At 39.3% G+C, this 21,515-nt stretch overlaps 1 protein-coding gene across 1 annotated transcript; it reads right to left on the bottom strand.

Annotated features, from left to right (window-relative positions):
• Positions 1 to 5,624: 5,624 nt before the first annotated feature.
• On the bottom strand, positions 5,625 to 20,258 carry LOC127838686 (uncharacterized). Its single transcript, XM_052366567.1, has 7 exons — positions 20,128 to 20,258; positions 12,359 to 12,511; positions 11,991 to 12,103; positions 8,873 to 9,069; positions 8,629 to 8,706; positions 6,241 to 6,940; positions 5,625 to 6,091 (listed from the first exon to the last, which is right to left on the bottom strand). Exons 5-7 carry the CDS (start codon positions 8,661 to 8,663, stop codon positions 6,014 to 6,016), a joined length of 813 nt encoding a protein of 270 aa, XP_052222527.1. The 5' UTR covers positions 8,664 to 8,706; positions 8,873 to 9,069; positions 11,991 to 12,103; positions 12,359 to 12,511; positions 20,128 to 20,258; the 3' UTR covers positions 5,625 to 6,013.
• Positions 20,259 to 21,515: the final 1,257 nt, after the last annotated feature.

Here is a 21,515-nt window from a genome sequence, read left to right as displayed (position 1 = left end):
CCTTGATATCAAACAACGCAGAAGACTTTGTACTTTAGGAATAAATCGATGTCTGTTCGCATAATTCTACCGTAAAGCGGTCATCAAACAGCAAACTTGCAAAAACATTTCCTAGACTCGATCTGACTACCACGTAAATGATTTTTTTTTTGGGGGGGGGGCAAATATAGCTATAACATTAATTATAAAACTGTTTTCATTCAAACTTGCACTATCATATTTGTTTGTTTCATATTAGTAATGAAATTGGTGTTTAACGCTTCAAAATGTTGATGGTGTTGTTCTGTGTTCTTTTGATATTCAAATAGCAATAATGTTCCTGATAACTAGCCAACTATTAGCCAATAAGGCAATATGTGAACATGGGGACTTGCAATGCAGATAATGTATTCCTGCCCAGTATTCAAGGCGTGACTTCTACTTCAAACACATAATACTGGGCAATATACTAGTAACTAATTTTAACATTGCCGCCAACCTATCTCCATATTTTCAGATTTCTGAGGAGCTAGAGGGCGCTTTATTGGACGAGAGTCACTCTGGCGTACATTGCCTCACGAAGGCTTATATGCAGGATGTCAGGTGAGCTGATAATGGGTGTGGTGGTGGTTGTGGAAGTGATATTACCTGTCGGAGTGATTTGAGTTGTGGAAGTTATATTACTGGCTGTGGCAGTTATATTAGTTGTAAACGTGATATTGGTTGTGGGAGTTATATTACCTGTCGGAGTGATTTGAGTTGTGGAAGTTATATTACTGGCTATGGGAGTTATATTAGCTGTGAAAGTGATATCGGTTTTTGGAGTGATATTATTGGCTGTGGCAGTTCTATTAGTTGTGAAAGTGATATTGGTTTTGGGAGTGATATTAGTTGTAAGAGTGATATTATTGGCTGTGCCTGTGGGTGTGATATTAGTTGTGAGAGTGATTTTGATTTTGGGAGCGATATTATTGAATGTGGGAGTTATATTAGTTGTGAGGGATATTGTCTTTGGGAGTGATATTAGTTGTAAAAGTGATAATGGTTTTTGCGAGTGATTTCATTAGCTGTGGATGTGATATTAGTTGTGAGAGAGATAGTGTCTTTGGGAGTAATATTATTGGCTTTGGGGGTGACATTGGTAGTGGGAATGAAATTGGTTGGGAAAGTGATATTGGTTGTGAGTGACATTGGTAGTGGGGTTATATAGGTTATGAGAGGGATATCTTTTATGTTAGCGATATTGTCTGCGAGAGTGATATTGGTTGTGATAGTGATATTGGTTGTGAGGTGAAATTGGTTGTGAGAGGGAGTCGCTTATGAAAGCGATATTGCCTGCTAGAGTGATATTGATTGTGAGAGTGAAATTGGCCGTAAGAGTGACATTGGTTGCGATAGTGATATTCGTTGTGGGAGTGATATTGATTGTGATATTCTTTGTGAGAGTGATGATCAATGAAGTACCCTACCTCTGTGACGGTGTGATGTTTTTCCATTGTTGTATTGGACCAAGAAAACTAACAGACAATATCTTCACCCCCGGAAACCCGATATGATGTGAAAAGTTGGACGTTTCCGACAAATTTTGCTGAATTTCGATAGGGTAAGTAAATCCAGTTCTATAATTGTTTAAATGCATTTTTAATTAAAATATCTTTTAGTATATGAAAAGGAGGTATTATCATGTATGTTAGAAAAATCCTGGCTATTATTATTCAGGATTCATTGAAATATGGCTATTTGAAGTCGACGATGCAGGGATTTGTCCCCTATTTAGCACTTAATTTACAAATTTCTTTAAAGGTATGCCAGTGAAAAAGTTTTTGCACCGAAAATGATATCAACCATTGTCCCCCGAGTAACATATCGCCAGGGTCTCTTAAAACAATTCGTATTGGTGGAGAAATTCGACTTTACATTCAACATGTTGATGAATCAAGAGCACCGTCGAGCGGATGCCAACGCTCAGCTGTGGGTGCTTTGATTTTTGTGTGTCTTCATTTTTTATCGAGTGCACCGGGATTGTCTCCCATATGGCCATATGCAAAATACAGGAGACACCCCGTTCCAGAGGTGACCCTGGGTCTTTTAGTGCCCGGTGTAGAGCACCTAGTACACTGCACCTCGGTTTGACGTCTCATGCGAAAGACGAGTAAGTAGGTTAGGTGCAGCGGGGATCGAACCAGCGATCTCTGGATTGTGAAGCCAGTGTGTTACCACTAGACCACGGATCCGCTACCGGTTGCTTTGATTTTGTTTTTTGACCTAGAAGGTCATCATTGACCTTGACCTTTTCACCACTCAAAATGTGCAGGTCGATGAGATACACATGAAAAACAAAAAGAAAAGTTGTTTGACCTTGAAGGATGACCTTGACCTTTCACCACTCAAAATGTGTAGCTCCATGAGATGCACATGCATGCCAAATATCAAGTTGCTATCTTCAATATAGCAAAAGTTATAGCCAATGTTAAAGTTTTCGGACGAAGACGACGACGCGGACGGCGAAAGACGAGAGGGCTATGACAATACCTCGGGTTTTCTTCGAAAACAGCCGAGTTAAATTGATATGACCCGGTGCAGTGCAAAGATGTCAAGATATGACATGAGTGCAGTTCATTTATAAATTTAAAAGCTCACTATAACAGTTGATTAATGCCCACTCTGATGCATTTTAGATCATTTTCATTGAACTCTGAGGTTTCATAATTATATCCGTTCTGAAGCTTAGTTAGTTGCAAGCTTATTTGTATTTATTTTTTTGGAAAACCATTACTAATGTAAAGCAATTGATTCATACAGGTAAAAACAAAACGTCACTTAGGCAATCTAAACCTTTATATTAATATTTTCTGCGTATTGTTCCAATTATGGGTAGACTTTAATAAATCCGAACTAAAATTGGAACACTGATACAGGACTTAAAGATGACAGCTTTGCAAACATCTCCGACAATACACATGTGTCAATGTCTGTTAATTTTCGTTCGTTTTGGAAATGATATATGCAAAATGTAAACATAAATTTTAAAAAACCAATCCAAGCATCCTTCTTATGTGTATTTGCATAAATAACACGCAGTTCTCATCTGCTGAAGCCCCAAGCCTCGAAAGAATATGTTCAGCTTTCCATTTATCAAGATCCTGTTTGTTACACCAGTCAATTACACTTATCATGAGGTTGTCTGTTACACAAGTCAATAACACTGATCAAGAGGCTGTCTGTTACATCAGTCAGGGACACTTATCAAGAGGCTGTCTGTTATATCAGTAAGGGACACTTATCAAGGGGCGGTCTGTTACACCAGTCAGGGACACTTATCAAGTGGCTGTCTGTTACATCAGTCAGGGACACTTATCAAGAGGCGGTATGTTACACCAGTCAAGAACACGTATCAAGAGGCTGTCTGTTATATCAGTCAGGGACACTTATCAAGAGGCGGTCTGTTACACCAGTCAGGGACACTTATCAAGAGGACTGTCACATCAGTCAGGGACACTTATCAAGAGGCGGTCTGTTACACCAGTCAGGGACACTTATCAAGAGCCTGTTTGTTACATCAGTCAGGAACACTTATCAAGAGGCAGTTTGTTACATCAGTCAAGACCATTTATCAAGAGGCTCTCTGTTACACCAGTCAGGGACACTTATCAAGAGGATGTCTGTAACACCAGTCAAGAACACTTATCATGAGGCTGTCTGTTACTCCAGTCAAGAACACTTATCAAGAGGTTACCTGTTACACCAGTCAGGGACACTTATCAAGAGGTTATGTTACACCAGTCAGGGACACTTATCATGAGGCTGTCTGTTACACCAGTCAAACACTTATCATGAGATTGTCTGTTACTCCAGTCAGTGACACTTATCAAGAGGCTGTCTGTGACACCAGTCAAGAACACTTATCAAGAGGCTGTCTGTAACACCAGTCATGGACACTTATCAAGAGGTTGTCTGTAACACCAGTCAATAACACTTATCATGGGGTTGTCTGTTACACCAGTCAATAACACTTATAATGAGGTTGCCTGTTACACCAGTCAATAACACTTATCAGGAGGCTGTCTGTTACACCAGTCAATAACACTTATCAAGAGGTTATATGTTACACCAGTCAGGGACACTTATCAAGAGGTTATATGCTACACCAGAAGAGGGACACTTATCATGAGGCTGTTTGTTTCACCAGTCAGGAACACTTATCAAGAGGCTCTGTGTATGGTTTATTGACATATTCAAATAGGACCAAAAACTACAAATAAAGCAAAATGGCACAATACAATTATTGACTTAGCAAAGTGCATGCCTTAGTGAAATGATTGTTTGAATTAATATGGAGGTTAGAAACAATGAAATTGAAACTTATATTTAAACTTTACAAATGTTAATTTGTACATTGTTTCAGAGCCATATTTAAATAAGACATATATGTTAAGGATAGTGAACAACATCCATAACGATCAGCATTAACATTCACTAAATAACATGTGCTGTAAAGATTTTTTTTTAAACTGTAATTTAACAGTTTCAGTCCAGTACTTATCCCTTTTCTTTCCAAGGTACCCACAGTGGCCTGCTAGTATTTGGCACATATTCATCAACAATATTATATGACTTGCGAGTTAAGAATAGCTGAGGCTAAAGAAAGTATAGTTTGTTGTATTTTTTTGCAAATATTTCATTCCAAATGAAAACACATATTAATAGAAATTGTCAATACAAAGGAAGAAAAAACAAGAGATGTATTTGTCAGAAACACAATGCCCCCTAATGCGTCGCTTTGATTTTTTTTTATTTTTTTTTTGAGCTTTGACCATGAAGGATGACCTTGACCTTTCACCACTCAAAATGTGCAGCTCCATGAGATACACATGCATGCCAAATATGAAGTTGCTATCTTCAATATTGCAAAAGTTATGACATAACTTATATATATTTATTTAAGTTTTGGACAGACAGACAGACAGACAGAATGACCGACAGACAGGCCAAAAACAATATACCCCCCTTTTTTTAAAAGGGGGCATAAAAAATCTGCATTTTTGAAACAAAGCAGTTTGAGGTATATTGTTTTTGCTAAGTTAAGTAGATTCATATGCGTAAAGTGTCATCAATGTTCAATGTGCACAGGCTTATCAGGATTCTAACACGACACGTGCCAAATTTCATAGAAAAAAAGAAGAAAATCATCCATGGGTTATTCTGCAATAATTATGGGCGGAGCTTATACACCAAAAAGCACGCGCTGTAACTAAACAAAACATTCCGATACATTTTCCACCAGCGTAATAATTGTAACATATTACGTGTTGTTATACATGTAGTTGTAGCTGCAACACCCTTGTGTTAATTTAAAGTGTACAATGTTAATATGTATGTTTACACAAGTTGTTGTTGTTCTTTTTTAGCAAATGGGAGAAATGATACGTTTTTTTCCATCCAGTTTGGCTGTTATTGAGGGCGGAGATCTGATCGACAGAACAGCCGAAAGTCATTTTTATGAGCGAAACTTCACATAAAATAGTACACAAGAAAAAAAGATACATTGTATAAATCTTTAGTTAAGATGCGTGGTTTCAAATCACTCGTGCTTCGCACTCGTGATTTAATCCCTACGCATCTAAACTTCCGGCCGTGGTAACAAACTATAACGTTCACGAATTATTTCTTAAACAACATATTCTGCCAACTCTGAATTTTTGTAAGGAAGAGAGCTCCTTTAAATGAAAAATTCAATACAAGCAGAAAGTGTTTTCATTTGTGGACTTTTGTTTTGTGTCTGATATAAGACGATGGATTTGAACGTTCATTTGACATTAATTTTGATTTCATGGTTGAAAGGATCCACGAAAATCCACAACAAATATTGCCCGACGAATAATATTGGTTTCACAGTAATAATGTGAATATCATCTCTGGTCACTAATGTCTCAGTACTGTTGATAGTAGCTGGTGTTCGGGGCAGCGAACCCCAGGTCCTGGTACGGTGAGGGGGGATATGTGTGCTCCCTGCCCTGACCCCCATCTCCCTGACTCAGTGTCTTGTCGTACTGCATGTTGGGGTAGCGCTCCTGCTGCCACAGGTCAACAGCACTGTATTGGACGCTGTCGTCTGCAGCAAACATGTATGTGTTAGGCACATGATTGTAATTGATATTTTGATAAAACCAACAACAGAACACTGTAACATAATAGTTTGTTAACTTCATTATGTGAAGAACATAGTGTATTTCTTTAAAGGACTAAAACCAATGTCGTTACCTTTGAAATTTCCCTCAGAATACTGACGCTTTGGTGACGCCTGCTGGTAGTCCAGAGTGAAATTATCAGCTTTCCATCGGACTTGTTGCGTGCTTTTCCACGTCCACGGTTGCCCCCATCTCTCCCAGCACCACCTGAACCCCTTCCCAGCTGACCCTGACCTGAAGCTGCTCTGGGTTCACCCGCAACCAGGCCATGATCATATGACCAGGAAGGTTCAAACTTCCCCAATGCTGGCTGACCCCACTGTCTGTCAGGCAAGAGATCCTGGTCATTGGAGCCAGACCAGTTGAAAGTCTGGTTTGATGGTTTGGTGGAAACTTGTTCCTGTTTGAACCTTTGACCCGGACTGTGTTGCCTGGGGGACTTGTACCCTTGCTGTTTGGACTCATATCCCTGCTGTTTGGACTCATACCCTTGCTGTTTGGACTCATACCCCTGCTGTTTGAACTGGAATCCTTGCTGTTTGGACTCATACCCCTGCTGTTTTGACTGGAACCATTGCTGTTTGGACTCATACCCCTGCTGTTTGGATTCATACCCTTGCTGTTTGGACTGCTGGAAGGGCTGACCTGCCCCCCGACCCCGCCCCCATTTCCTGCCTGCTGACTGACCCCTCGCACCCTGACCTCTCTTCTTCTCAGGAAAAGGGTCCTTGTTGACATCAATAGACGGAAGAATAGAGCCACCCTTGTCAGCGCTGCAGTAAACAAGTGCTTGCTAACATCATATCAAACATACATATATGATAGGGAAAATGAAACAACAGATTGGGTAACAATAACTTTAAAATCTAAACAACAAAACTTAACAAATCAAGACACTTTACAGAGACATGAGTGTCAGTGCAATTGACCCTCAAAATGAAAGTAGACATGAGATTGTATCTGGGACCTTGATGGAAGTAGACATGAGATTGTATCTGGAACCTAAATGGAAGTAGACATGAGATTGTATCTGGGACCTAAATGGAAGTAGACATGAGATTGTATCTGGGATCTAAATGGAAGTAGACATGAGATTGTATCTGGGACCTTAATGGAAGTAGACATGAGATTGTATCTGGGACCTTAATGGAAGTGGACATGAGATTGTATCTGGGACCTTAATGGAAGTAGACATGAGATTGTATCTGGGACCTTAATGTAAGTAGACATGAGATTGTATCTGGGACCTTAATGGAAGTAGACATGAGATTGTATCTGGGACTGGAAGTAGACATGAGATTTTATCTGGGACTGGAAGTAGACATGAGATTGCATCTGGGACTGGAAGTAGACATGAGATTGTATCTGGGACCAAGTAGACATGAGATTGTATCTGGGACCTTAATGGAAGTAGACATGAGATTGTATCTGGGACTGGACGTGGACATAAGATTGTATCTGGGACTGGAAGTAGACATGAGATTGTATCTGGGACTGAAAGTAGACATGAGATTGTATATGGGACTGGAAGTAGACATGAGCTTGTATCTGGGACTGGAAGTAGACATGAGATTGTATCTTGGACCTTAATGGAAGTAGACATGAGATTGTATCTAGGACTTTAATGGAAGTAGACATGAGAATGTATCTGGGACCTTAATTGAAGTAGACATGGGATTGTATCTGGGACCTTAATGGAAGTAGACATGAGATTGTATCTGGGACTGGAAGTAGACATGAGATTGTATCTGGGACTGGAAGTAGACATGAAATTGTATTTGGGACTGGAAGTAGACATGAGATTGTATCTGGGACTGGAAGTAGACATGAGATTGTATCTGGGACCTTAATGGAAGTAGACATGAGATTGTATCTGGGACTGGACGTAGACATAAGATTGTATCTGGGACTGGAAGTAGACATGATATTGTATCTGGGACTGAAAGTAGACATGAGATTGTATCTGGGACTGGAAGTAGACATGAGCTTGTATCTGGGACTGGAAGTAGACATGAGATTGTATCTTGGACCTTAATGGAAGTAGACATGAGATTGTATCTAGGACTTTAATGGAAGTAGACATGAGAATGTATCTGGGACCTTAATTGAAGTAGACATGGGATTGTATCTGGGACCTTAATGGAAGTAGACATGAGATTGTATCTGGGACTGGAAGTAGACATGAGATTGTATCTGGGACTGGAAGTAGACATGAAATTGTATTTGGGACTGGAAGTAGACATGAGATTGTATCTGGGACTGGAAGTAGACATGAGATTGTATCTGGGACCTTAATGGAAGTAGACATGATAATGTATCTGGGACCTTAATGGAAGTAGACATGAGATTGTATCTGGGACCTTAACAAGTAGACATGAGATTGTATCTGGGACCTTAACAAATATGAACAAGGAATTGTTATTGTGTAAAATGATGTTCCAAGACTATGATGTACACTCACAGTTTGCGTTCCATGTTCTCTAGTTTGGACTTCATTGCCTCCAGCGTGGCCCTTGTCTCATCAGACTCACTGGCTGACCTGAAATAGGCGCACAGGCATCACACACTACCCACATGCACAACAACACATTCATTGTTTAGTTCTGAACCGAACTTAAAGCAAACAAAACTTAAAAATTAACTTCAGCCATATTTGAACTTGCTTTTTTTCTTCACAGTAAACAACTCAAGACATGGTATCTTACCGTCTCTGTTTGTTGTGTTCAAAACGTGAGGGACTGCGCCACCTGTCTTCCTTCTGTCGCCTGTCATCATGGGGTCCATGAATCCATGCATCCCTCTGGGGTTCAAACTGCGTCCTGCTGAACTTGTCATGCTTTCTGGTCCTAAAGTCCGCCTCAAATTGACCGTGTGGGGAGTGCAGGTCCTTGAATTGACCTCCCTGATAATCAGACTAGAGTAACAACTTGTCACAATAGAAGTCCTTTTAAAGGTGTTGGTTACATTAATCTTGATAGAGTGAGCTGACAGGGTTATTCCATCCATGTTTTATCATTCTTTCAGCAATAATTTTGAATTGCTAAACTGACTGGTTATCAAGTTTGGAAGAGATACCATGCCCATACACATGATCACCTAGTTGCATGATGATTCGATTTAAAATATTTGAGTTAGAGAGTGGATAAGGTTAATTTGGCCATTTCAAAACATTTAAAATTAATTTCGAGAAAATACGCAATTTTTTGATGATTCAAGGGTCGGAACTCAGAAGAGTGTGGGTCAATTTGGCTGATTATCACACTTGACCTAGATGTTATTGCTTTTCACATTTTCATGAAGTATTGTGAAGATACAATGACAATTGCTAGAGTTATTGAGCGGAAACGAGAACAAACGCAATTTTTCAATGATTCAAGGGTCGTAACTCAGGAGTGTCTTGGTCAATTTGGCCGATTATCAAACTTGACATCACATTATTGCCTTACACATTTTCGTGAAGTGTTGCGAAGATCCTATGACATTGGCTTAAGTTATTGAGCGGAAACGAGATAAAACACAATTTTACGATGAATAATGGGCCGTAACTCAGGAGTGTCTAGGTTAACTTTGCTGATTATCGAACTTGACCTAGATGTTATTGCCTTACACATTTTCGTGAAGTTTGGTGAAGATCTGATGACAATTGCTTGACTTATTTAGCGGAAACTAATCCGGACGGACGGACTAACTAACTTACAGACAGACGGTGCCGTTTTAATATGCCCCCAGAACCGCTGGTTCGGGGGTATAAAAATTGTGATGTCATCTTTGAGGATGAACTTAAACAAGAGGGCCATCAGGCCCTAAGGCGCTCACCTAAAAGCCAAAGGAACTAGACTATTCTGAAAAAAATGCAAGCTGATTCACGAAGATTGGACCAAAAAAGTGACTTTTAACATGTTTTTTTTATATTTGACCTAGTGACCGAGTTTTTGAGCTCATATGACCCAGTTTCAATTTCTGCCAAAATTTCATTTGGACAAATGTTCTGACCAAGTTTCATGCAACAAGTTTTCACTATAGCCATATAAGGACAACTGCCCCCCCCCCCGGCGGCCATGTTTTTCAAAGAACCATAACCATTTTCAAGATAAGCCGAGGTATTGTTAGAACAAATGTTCTGATCAAGTTTCATAACGATTGGATAATAAATGTGCATCTAGAGTGTTAACAAGGTTTTACTACATAGCCATATAAGGATAAATGCCACGCTCCCTTGCGGCCATGTTTTTTAACAAATCTCAACCATTTTCAAACTCAGCCCAGATATTATTAGTACAAATATTCTGACCAATTTTCATGAGAATTGGACAACAAATGTGACTTCTAGAGTGTTAACAATGTTTTACTATACAGTAAAGCCATATAAGGAAAACTGCCCCGCCCTATGGCGGCCATGTTTGTCATTCAACTGGAACCATTTTCGAACTCGTCCCAGATATTATTGGGACACGTGTTTTGACCAAGTTTCATGAAGATTGGACTAAAAATGTGACTTCTAGAGTGTTAACAAGGTTTTACTATAGCCATATAAGGAAAACTTCCACGCCCCCTGGCAGCCATGTTTTTGAACCAACCGGAACCATTTTCGAACTCTTCCAAGATATTATTGGGACACATGTTCTGACAAAGTTTCATAAAGATTGGACTAAAAATGTGACTTCTAGAGTGTAAACAAGGTTTTACAAAAACCATATAAGGAAAACTGCCACGCCCCCTGGCGGCCATGTTTTTCAACCAACCGGAACCATTTTCAAACTCGTCCAAGATTTTATTGGGACACATGTTCTGACTAAGTTTCATGAAGATTGGACAATAAATGTGGCCTCTAGAGTGTTAACAAGGTAAATGTTGACGCCGCACGACGCACGACGCACGACGCACGACGGACAAAAGGCGATCACAATAGCTCACCATGAGCACGTTTTGCTCAGGTGAGCTAAAAAGAAAATGAACATAGTCTTCCTACTTGCAGACAAACATCAGCTCATCTGTTCATCCAACTATCATTAAAAGGTGTCATAGTAAGTCAACCATTTATGGGAGGAATGTTTTAAGTTATGTTTGAGACATCTTACAATTTAAAAACAAACAGCTTTGATATATCTTGTTTATTAATTCATTTAGGAACTTCTAGCAGTGTCATTATTAAAACAAGAGTTCCGCGGTCGGAGACATATGCTTCCCAAACAGGGACTTCATTTTCACACTCATTGTGTTAGTGACCTTGACCTTTGACCCAGTGACCCAAATTTCAAAAGGGGTCATCTACTGTCCAAGGCCAATGCACATGTTTAGTATCAAGTCAATCGGTAAATTGTTTGACAAGTTATTGATCGGAAACTATTTTCACACTTATTGCGTCAGTGACCTTGACCTTTGACCGAGTGACCCCAATTTCAAAAGGGGTCATCTACTGTCCAAGGTTAATGCACATGTGAAAAAATATCAAGTCAATCGGTCAATTGATTGACGAGTTATTGATCAAAAACGATTTTCACACTTTTTGAGACAGTGACCTTTACCTTTGACCAAGTGACCCCAATTTCAATAGGAGTCATCTACTGTCCAAGGCCAATGCACATGTGAAGTATCAAGTCAATAGGTCAATTGGTTCACAATTTATTAATCGGAAACGCACTGGTTTACCGACAGACAGACAGACCGACCGACAGACTGACCGACATCCAGCAAAACAATAAACCTCCTCTTCTTCAAATGGGGGGGGGAGGTGGGCATAAAAACGGTTTCAAATGAAAGAATGCAATGTGTTCTGTGTTTAGTTGATTCTTTGAACCCTACATATTGATAGTGGCTACTTACCCCAGGTGAGTAGTGTCCCCTGTGAAGGGTGGACCGGGTCGAGATGGCTATCCCTCTCGTCCTGCCCCTGACAACACCCACAGGCCCTGCCCGGCCACTTAAACCACGCCCACCTGAAACATCACAAATCAGACCATAATTGATCTAAGTACATTAGCATACAGTAGTCTCACAGCGGAATGAAACAATATCATCTAAAAGCATACAGAGAGAAACAAAAGGATAACATTCAAATCATATCTGAATTAGTAACCATTCAGCTCACATTTTTTTCACTTCAGAAGTTGTTTACTGGTAGAAGATCCTTATTGAACTGCATGGTTCATACAAAAATAGCCATTCCATTTTTTCAGTTTCCCTAGACATACCTCTGCCTTTTAAGCCCTTGCCTCGGCCCTTTCGCAAACTTGTTCCAGAGGAAGAAGCCCCAAACTGTGACGAATTTGTGGCGGGTGAGTTCTTCTTTCCTGGAGTTGTGTTCCCTACTTGGCCTGGCACTGGGTGAGGTTTGACACCACCCTCTATGGTACGAAATCAACCAACATATAGCAGATGTGTAAGTGAAGTCCAGCAGAAAACAAACGGGCTATGATGGGCCTCACTCTCCTGAGTTCACCGACGCCAATTGTTTAAGTCTATACCTGGTGATCAAGTTTTTAACCCACTTGATCAAGATTCAATCATGGCCTTCATAGTCCAGATAAACAATCTGACCAAGTTTCATCAAGACTGAGGCATAAATGTAATCTCTAAAGTGGTAAGACTTTTCTTATTCTTAAAGATTTGAACCGGTGAATAAGTTTCTTGACGAACATGACCCAGATTCGAACTGAGCCAAGATATTGTCAAGATAAATATGTTGATCAAGTTTTATCCAAATTGAGTCATAAATGTAGACTCTAAAGTGGTAACAAAGTTTTTCAATTATTTTACCGACTGACCTAGTGTTTGGACATATATTAACCAGATTCAAATTCTGCTTAGAAATTGTTAAGCTTAACATTCTAAGAAAGTTTCATCAAGATTGTGTCATAAATGTGGCCTCTAGAGTGGTTACAAGGTTTTTCTACGATTTGACTTCGTAACCTAGTTTTCAGACAGACATTTTCCAAATTTGAACTCGACCTATATATTGTCCAGGCAAACATTTTGAACAAGTGTTATTAAGGATAGAGGAAAAATATGGCCAATAGAGTGATAACGAAACATTGACGACGCACACTGCATGACGATGGACATTGGGTGATCACAATAGCTCCCGTTGAACACTCAATGAGGAGATGTAGACTGCTGCTTACTGACTATAAATGGGGAGATGTAGACTGCATCTCACTGACTATCAATGGGGAGATGTAGACTGCAGCTAACTGACTATCATTGAGGAGATGTAGACTGCAGCTTACTGACTACCAATGAGAATATGTAGACTGCAGCTAACTGACTATCAATGAGGAGATGTACACTGCAGCTTACTGACTATCAATGAGGAGATGTAGACTGCAGTTTACTGACTATCAATGAGGAGATGTAGACTGCAGCTTACTGACTATCAATAGGAGATGTAGACTGCTGCTTACTGACTATCAATGAGGAGATGTAGACTGCAGCTTACTTACTATCAATGAGGAGATGTAGACTGCAGCTAACTGACTATCAATGAGAAGATGTACACTGCAGCTTACTGACTATCAATGAGGAGATGTACACTGCAGCTTACTGACTATCAATGAGGAGATGTAGACTGCAGCTTACTGACTATCAATGGGAAGATGTAAACTGCTGCTTACTGACTATCAATGAGGAGATGTAGACTGCAGCTTACTGACTATCAATGAGAAGATGTAGACTGCTGCTTACTGACTATCAATGGGGAGATGTAGACTGCTGCTTACTGACTACCAATGAGAAGATGTACACTGCAGCTTACTGACTATCAATGGGGAGATGTAGACTGCTGCTTACTGACTATCATTGAGGAGATGTAGACTGCAGCTTACTGACTATCAATGAGAAGATGTAGACTGCAGCTAACTGACTATCAATGAGAAGATGTACATTGCAGCTTACTGACTATCAATGAGAAGATGTAGACTGCAGCTTACTGACTATCAATGAGAAGATGTACACTACAGCTTACTGACTATCAATGAGGAGATGTAGACTGCAGCTTACTGACTATCAATGAGGAGATGTACACTACAGCTAACTGACTATCAATGAGGAGATGTAGACTGCAGCTAACTGACTATCAATGAGGAGATGTAGACTGCTGCTTACTGACTATCAATGAGGAGATGTAGACTGCAGCTAACTGACTATCAATATGAGGAGATGTAGACTGCATATAACTGACTATCAATAAGGAGATGTAGACTGCAGCTTACTGACTATCAATGAGAAGATGTACACTGCAGCTTACTGACTATCAATGAGCAGATGTACACTGCAGCTAACTGACTATAAATGAGGAGATGTAGACTGCAGTTTACTGACTATCAATGGGGAGATGTAAACTGCAGCGTACTACCTTTCAATTGGGAGATGTAAACTGCATCTAACTGACTATCAATGAGGAGATGTAGACTGCAGCTAACTGACTATCAATGGGGAGATGTAGACTACAGCGTACTAACTATCAATGGGGAGATGTAGACTGCATCTTACTGACTATCAATGAGGAGATGTAGACTGCTGCTTACTGACTATCAATGAGGAGATGTAGACTGCAGCTTACTAACTATCAATGAGAAGATGTACACTGCAGCTTACTGACTATCAATGAGAAGATGAACACTGCAGATAACTGACTATCAATGAGAAGATGAACACTGCAGATAACTGACTATCAATGAGGAGATGTACACTGCAGCTTACTGACTATCAATGAGGTGATGTAGACTGCAGCTTACTGACTATCAATGAAAAGATGTAGACTGCAGCTTACTGACTATCAATGAGGAGATGTACACTGCAGCTTACTGACTATCAATGAGGAGATGTACACTGCAGCTTACTGACTATCAATGAGGAGATGTAGACTGCAGCTTACTGACTATCAATGAGGAGATGTACACTGCAGCTTACTGACTTTCAATGAGAAGATGTACACTGCAGCTTACTGACTATCAATGAGAAGATGTACACTGCAGCTTACTGACTATCAATGAGAAGATGTACACTGCAGCTTACTGACTATCAATGAGAAGATGTAGACTGCAGCTTACTGACTATCAATGAGATGATGTACACTGCAGTTTACTGACTATCAATGAGGAGATGTACACTGCAGCTTACTGACTATCAATGAGAAGATGTAGACTGCAGCTTACTGACTATCATTGAGAAGATGTACACTGCAGCTTACCGACTATCATTGAGAATATGTAGACTGCAGCTAACTGACTATCAATGAGCTTTTCACAAGCTTTAAAACGAACATTTTGAAACATACGGCACCTCTCGAAGTATTCAAAAACATGTTTGTATAGTTTTTTTATATTTAATATCGTTAAACATCCATCAAGTTCAAATGAATTTAAAACTCAGTCGCGTCCTTAAGTACTTAAATTTTAACCTTGTAAAGAAATATCGTTGCCCTTATATTTACATGGCATTATATGTTGTAAGGAGTTGCTGCTTATATGTTATAATCATTTAATGTTGTTACATATTTGGTTGTAAATTTAATATATTTGCAACGCTTAATTAAAACGTTAAAGATTTGGAAAGAGAGACATATCATGTAATTCCAAGGAGAGTGTGGCAATTATTTGATGGTTACTTTAACTTTCATATATACCGGACTACTTGACCAGTATTCGGATAACCGGATATTCATTACTATCTATAAAAACAGTACATTTATCCCTAACAAGAATTACATGCGTCCCCTTCCAAGTAGAACTTGAGTCCCCTACTAAGTAATACATGAGTCTCTAACAAGTAGTACATGAGTCCCCTACCAAGTAGTACATGAGTCTCAACAAAGTGGTACATGAGCCTCTTCCAAGAAGTACATGAGTCTTTAAAAAGTAGTACATGAGTCTCCTAAGAAGTAGTACTGAAGTCTCTACAAAATAGTACACGAAACCCTACCAAGTAGTACATGACTCTACTACCAAGTAATACATGAGTCTCTACCAAGTAGTACACGAGTCACCTATTAAGTAATACATAAGTCTCCACGAAGTGGTACATGAGATCCTTCCAAGTAGTAACATGAGTCCCTACCAAGTAGTACGTGAGTCTCTACCAAGTAGTAGATGATTCCCTACCAAGTAGTACATCGGTCTCTGCCAAGTAGTACATGAGTCACCTACCAAGTAGTACTTGTGTTCCTACCAAGTCGTACATGTGTTCCTACCAAATAGTACATAAGTATCTACCAAGTAGTACATGAGTCCCTACCAAATAGTACATGAGTCTCTACCAAGTTGTACATGAGTTCCTACCAAGAAGTACACAATTCCTTACCAAGTAGTAAATGAGTCTCTACCAAGGAGCAACTGAGTCTTCTACCAAGTTGTAAATGGGATCTACCAAGAATACACGAGTCTGTACCGATGAGTACATGAGTCTATCCTACCAAGTAGTACATGAGTCCCTACCAAGTAGTACACGAGTCCCCTCCCATGTAGTACATGAATATCCTACCAAGTAGTACATGAGTCCCTACCAAGTAGTACATGAGGCCCCTCCCAAGTAGTACATTAGTCCCTACAAAGTAGTAAATGTTTTCCTACCAAGAAAGTACCTGTGTCCCTACCAAATAGTACATGAGTCTCTACCAAGTATAACATGAGTCCCTACCAAGTAGTACATGAGTCCCTGCCAAGTAGTAAATGAGTCTCTACCATGTGGTACATTAGTCTCTACCGAGTAGTTCATGAGTCCCTACCAAGAAGTACACGAGTCTCTACCAAGTAGTACATGAGTCCCCCACCAAGTAGTACATGAGTCCCGTAGCCATGGCGATCTTGATTGTACTACTCTCAGTACATGGAACCAAAACAACATCGTGTGGAACGTACTACTCTAAGTACCACATGGAACCAAGACAACATCATGTGATACGTACTTCTCTAAGTACCCCATGGAACCAAAACAACATCGTGTGGTACGTACTTCTCTAAGTATAACATGGAACCAAGACAACATCGTGTAGTCCGTGCCACACTAAGTACCACATGGGACCAAGAAAACATCGTGTGGTACGTACTACTCTAAGAACCATATGGAACCAAGACAACATCATGTGATACGTACTGCTCTAAGTACCACATGGGACCGAGACGACATAATATGTTACGTACTTCTCTAATTACACATGGAACCAAGACAACAGCGTGTGGAACGTATTACTCTTAGTATCACATGGAATCAAGACAACATCGTGTGGTACGTTCTACTCTTAGTACCACATGGAACCAAGACGACAATATGTGGTACGTACTTCTCTAAGTACCATATGGAACCAAGGCAACATCGTGTGGTACGTTCTACTCTACGTACAACATGGAACAAAGACAGCATCATGTGGTACGTACTACTCTAAGTACCACATGGAACAAAGAAAGCATCATGTGGAATATGCTATTCTAGGTACCACATGGAACCCAGACAACATCGTTTTGTACAACATAGGGCCCGTTTTATTTGTGCATAATCATTAGTGGAATACAAACTACAAAAAAGTCTCTGGTGTTGGGAGATTTCTTGTCTAAACCTTGCAACATAAATGTTTTGGTTGTTAAAATATAAAACAGATAGACATAAGAAGTCCATGTTGTTCAGATTTGTCATTTGTCCAACCCTGCATACCTGAATATGAATGCAGGGATTTACAGGATTCTATTTTCTGCTTCAAATACCACTCATGTGTGAGCCAGGACACTGTCATATTTTACATTTACATCCCATGGGATGCATGATTAATCTGTTTTTGTTTTCATGAAAACCGTGTGTGTTAAAATTAGTAATATCATATTTGTAGTCAATATAAAACAACACAAATTATGAAAACCCCACAAACTAGGTGTTCAAATGTTATTCATTTAATCTAATTAATTGTGAAATCCCAAACTAGGTCTGCATGCAAGCTACATAAACACGACATTTAAGCACAATGCCCCCAGCAAAACTCAAATTATTGAGCGGAAATATTTTTTGTATTTTTTGGAAAATGTGACTATGGCTTTGACTGGCAGCAAATGCAATCCTAAACAGGGTCTTCCGGTAAGCTACCAACACAAAAAAATCCCAACTTGCCCAAAATAGACTCTCAAGCTAGATCTGCAAGTAAGCTTTCTACGCATAAAATTTCAGCACATTACCAAACTAAAGTTATTGAGTAGAAATATATTTTCTTATTTTAATAACAATGTCCATGACATTGATCTGACAAACTTTCAATGCATTACTTTCATCCCAATTCTTATCACTGGGCGGAAAAAAGTATTTCTTTATTTAGTTACATTAACCTTGCCCTCGACCAGACAAGCCCAAAATACAGCCCCATGCTAGGTGTCATGCCGGAGTCTCGCCCGTCAACACAAATCATAACCTAATCTTGTAACCAGGATTTTCTACTTGGCTAAAAACCTGTTAAATTATATATATTATTTAATAACACTTACATTCTATTTAACTGATGCAAGAAAACAAAATGTTGCTACACAAGCAGACAAAACCAATGAATGCGACCTGAAATCTCTGGAAGAGAACCCTTAAATACCAGCCATTTGTTCCTCACCCCATTTTTTAATTTTAAACATTGATCTTACATGGAATTGATAATGGTTTCGAGGTCTGCGGGAATACCGCTGTTCTGACACATCTTTAGCCGTTGCTCGAACGTGATGAGACTATATATGCATTCCTGGTCCAGCGTGAAAAACTAAAGAGAATTTAAGAACAAAATACTTGTTATGGCGTGGATAGAGCCGATATTTTTTATTGTTTGGGTAAAGTTGCTGAAATAAAGTTTTCAACAAAGCTTTGTACTTTCTGACAACTTCACATAAAGTGTTGCTAAACAAAAAGTTTACCCTTTGTGTGATAATGTAGCAAAACGTTTCTAAACAAAATTATTAATTTTTTTATTATCTCTTCAATGGTATAATTGTACTGGGTGATGTTGCTGAATAAATTTCAACTTAATTTTTTTGGGAGGTCAAAATTCAGATTTACTTTTTTATTGCACTATGTAAGTGCCAAAAATAGTCTGCCATTTAAAATGTGTTCAGGACTCTTTTACAGCCATATCGAACGACATGTCTGAAGTTTTGCGCAAAAAAATGACATTATGATATCGGTATTTCAGTCTCTTACATCAACTGGATATTTAATGACCCCAAATAAATATATCAGACTACAGTCATTGCACTAAGAAAAAGGATACCATACACTTGATTTTTTCTAGAACAAAGAAAAGGCAAATACTTAAAAAGAATCTCCCCTATCAAAAACATAGTTAAGTATGGGCGAGAAATACAATATACTTATGCTTGTTTCAGACATTAAAACAAGTCGTTATCAAATTTTAAAACTCAGGTCAAGAAACGTCAATAGTCAAACCGGTTGAGTTGTCATATTTGTTTCATTCCCATGTGACACTTATCGATGTTATCTCACCAACAGTGCATCGTGGAAAGGAAAAGGTGTCCTTTGCCCACCATCAGTATAGCGACCTATGATCTTTGGACAACCGATCGTGTTTGATCCGCATTGTATCTGTCTTCAGATTATTTTATCTGCGGAATAGGATCAAGATGGATAACGTAGCGCATGATTACTCACAATACTATATGTCAGTCAAATTAATGGTCGAAGAAGCTGTTTATCATTTGGTATCTAGTGAAGGACATTTTGAATAACTTATCGCTGTTTAATACAGATATGCATATTTGTTCATGCCCGCGCCTGACACTGAGAGTTACTAAACATAGATATAGTATTAATAAGCAAACATTACATGGTAATTTGAAGACAGCTCAGTTGATAAGATGTCATGAATTCGGGTTATTTTATTCCCATCGAAGTTTACAACTATGCATTACAAACACACAATCCGAGTTACGTTTTTGATTCGTGCGAAAAAAATATTTTACTGTTAAATAAAATTCCACGTCCGACTTACCCTTAAAATCCACAGAATCTAACTTAAACTAGTGAGTTTCGTCACAGAATATACGTCACACCAATCATGAATCCTCGGACAATTCCGCAATAACGGCGATCGTGAAATTCGTTCAGAGCAACAAACTGTTTATCTGGGAAAAATATATAAATCTACGTTATCTCTGTTCAACAGTTTGTGCATGCTCAAATGATATACATGGGTGCATTATCACATATGTAAATCGTAGGGACTATACATGTAAAAGTTATATGTACTTACGAATACATACATGACTAACATCATGTGGTAACGATAGGGAAACAAACAACACAGATTATTATCTCTATCTTCAATTTTTAACACAAATATCCTGCTAATACGCCACTGTCCCACGTCATACCAACCTTCCCTACCAGTTTGTTGACAAATACTCGGTGTAGCAATCAGTCTCTTTCTTCTCAGGGTGGCTGAAATAAGCCCCCAGCCGACACAGTCTATCGCTGGCTTTTATGTGTAGCCGTTGTCCTTGTAGGTCTGGGACAGTAAGCGATGACTTTAATTGAAAACTGGTGAAAGTATCCCACTAGTAGAAGGCTAAGTACAAATACAGTTTCTTTTAAGACGAAACTTGTTTGTGAGAGCAATGAAAAGTAATATCCTACTTGGTAGAGACTCGTGTACTACTTGGTAGGGGACTCATGTACTACTTGGTAGAGACGCATGTACAACTTGGTAGCGACGGGTGAAATACTTGGTAGAGACTCATGTACTACTTGGTAGCGACAAATGTACTACTTGGTAGCGACGCATTTACTACTTGGTTGAAACGGATGTACTACTTGGTACGGGACTCATGTACTACTTGGTAGGGGACTCATGTTATACTTGGTAGAGACTCGTGTACTTCTTGGTAGGGACTCTTGAACTACTCGGTAGAGACTAATGTACCACATGGTAGAGACTCATTTACTACTTGTTAGGGACTCATGTACTACTTGGTAGGGACTCATGTTATACTTGGTAGAGACTCATGTACTATTTGGTAGGGACACAGGTACTTTCTTGGTAGGAAAACATTTACTACTTTGTAGGGACTAATGTACTACTTGGTAGGGACTCATGTACTACTTGGTAGGGACTCATGTACTACTTGGTAGGATATTCATGTACTACATGGGAGGGGACTCATGTACTCATTGGTACAGACTCGTGTATTCTTGGTAGATCCAATTTACAACTTAGTAGAAGACACAGTTGCTACTTGGTAGAGACTCATTTACTACTTGGTCAGGACTTGTGTACTTCTTGGTAAGGACACATGTACTACTTGGTAGAGACTCATGTACTATTTGGTAGGGACTCATGTCATAATTGGTAGATACTTATGTACTATTTGGTAGGGACAC

Source organism: Dreissena polymorpha, chromosome 7 (genome assembly GCF_020536995.1).
Source record: "Dreissena polymorpha isolate Duluth1 chromosome 7, UMN_Dpol_1.0, whole genome shotgun sequence".
NCBI lineage: Eukaryota > Metazoa > Mollusca > Bivalvia > Myida > Dreissenidae > Dreissena > Dreissena polymorpha.
Note: the sequence above shows the minus strand (reverse complement) of the source record. Positions and strands in the feature narration are given on the sequence as shown.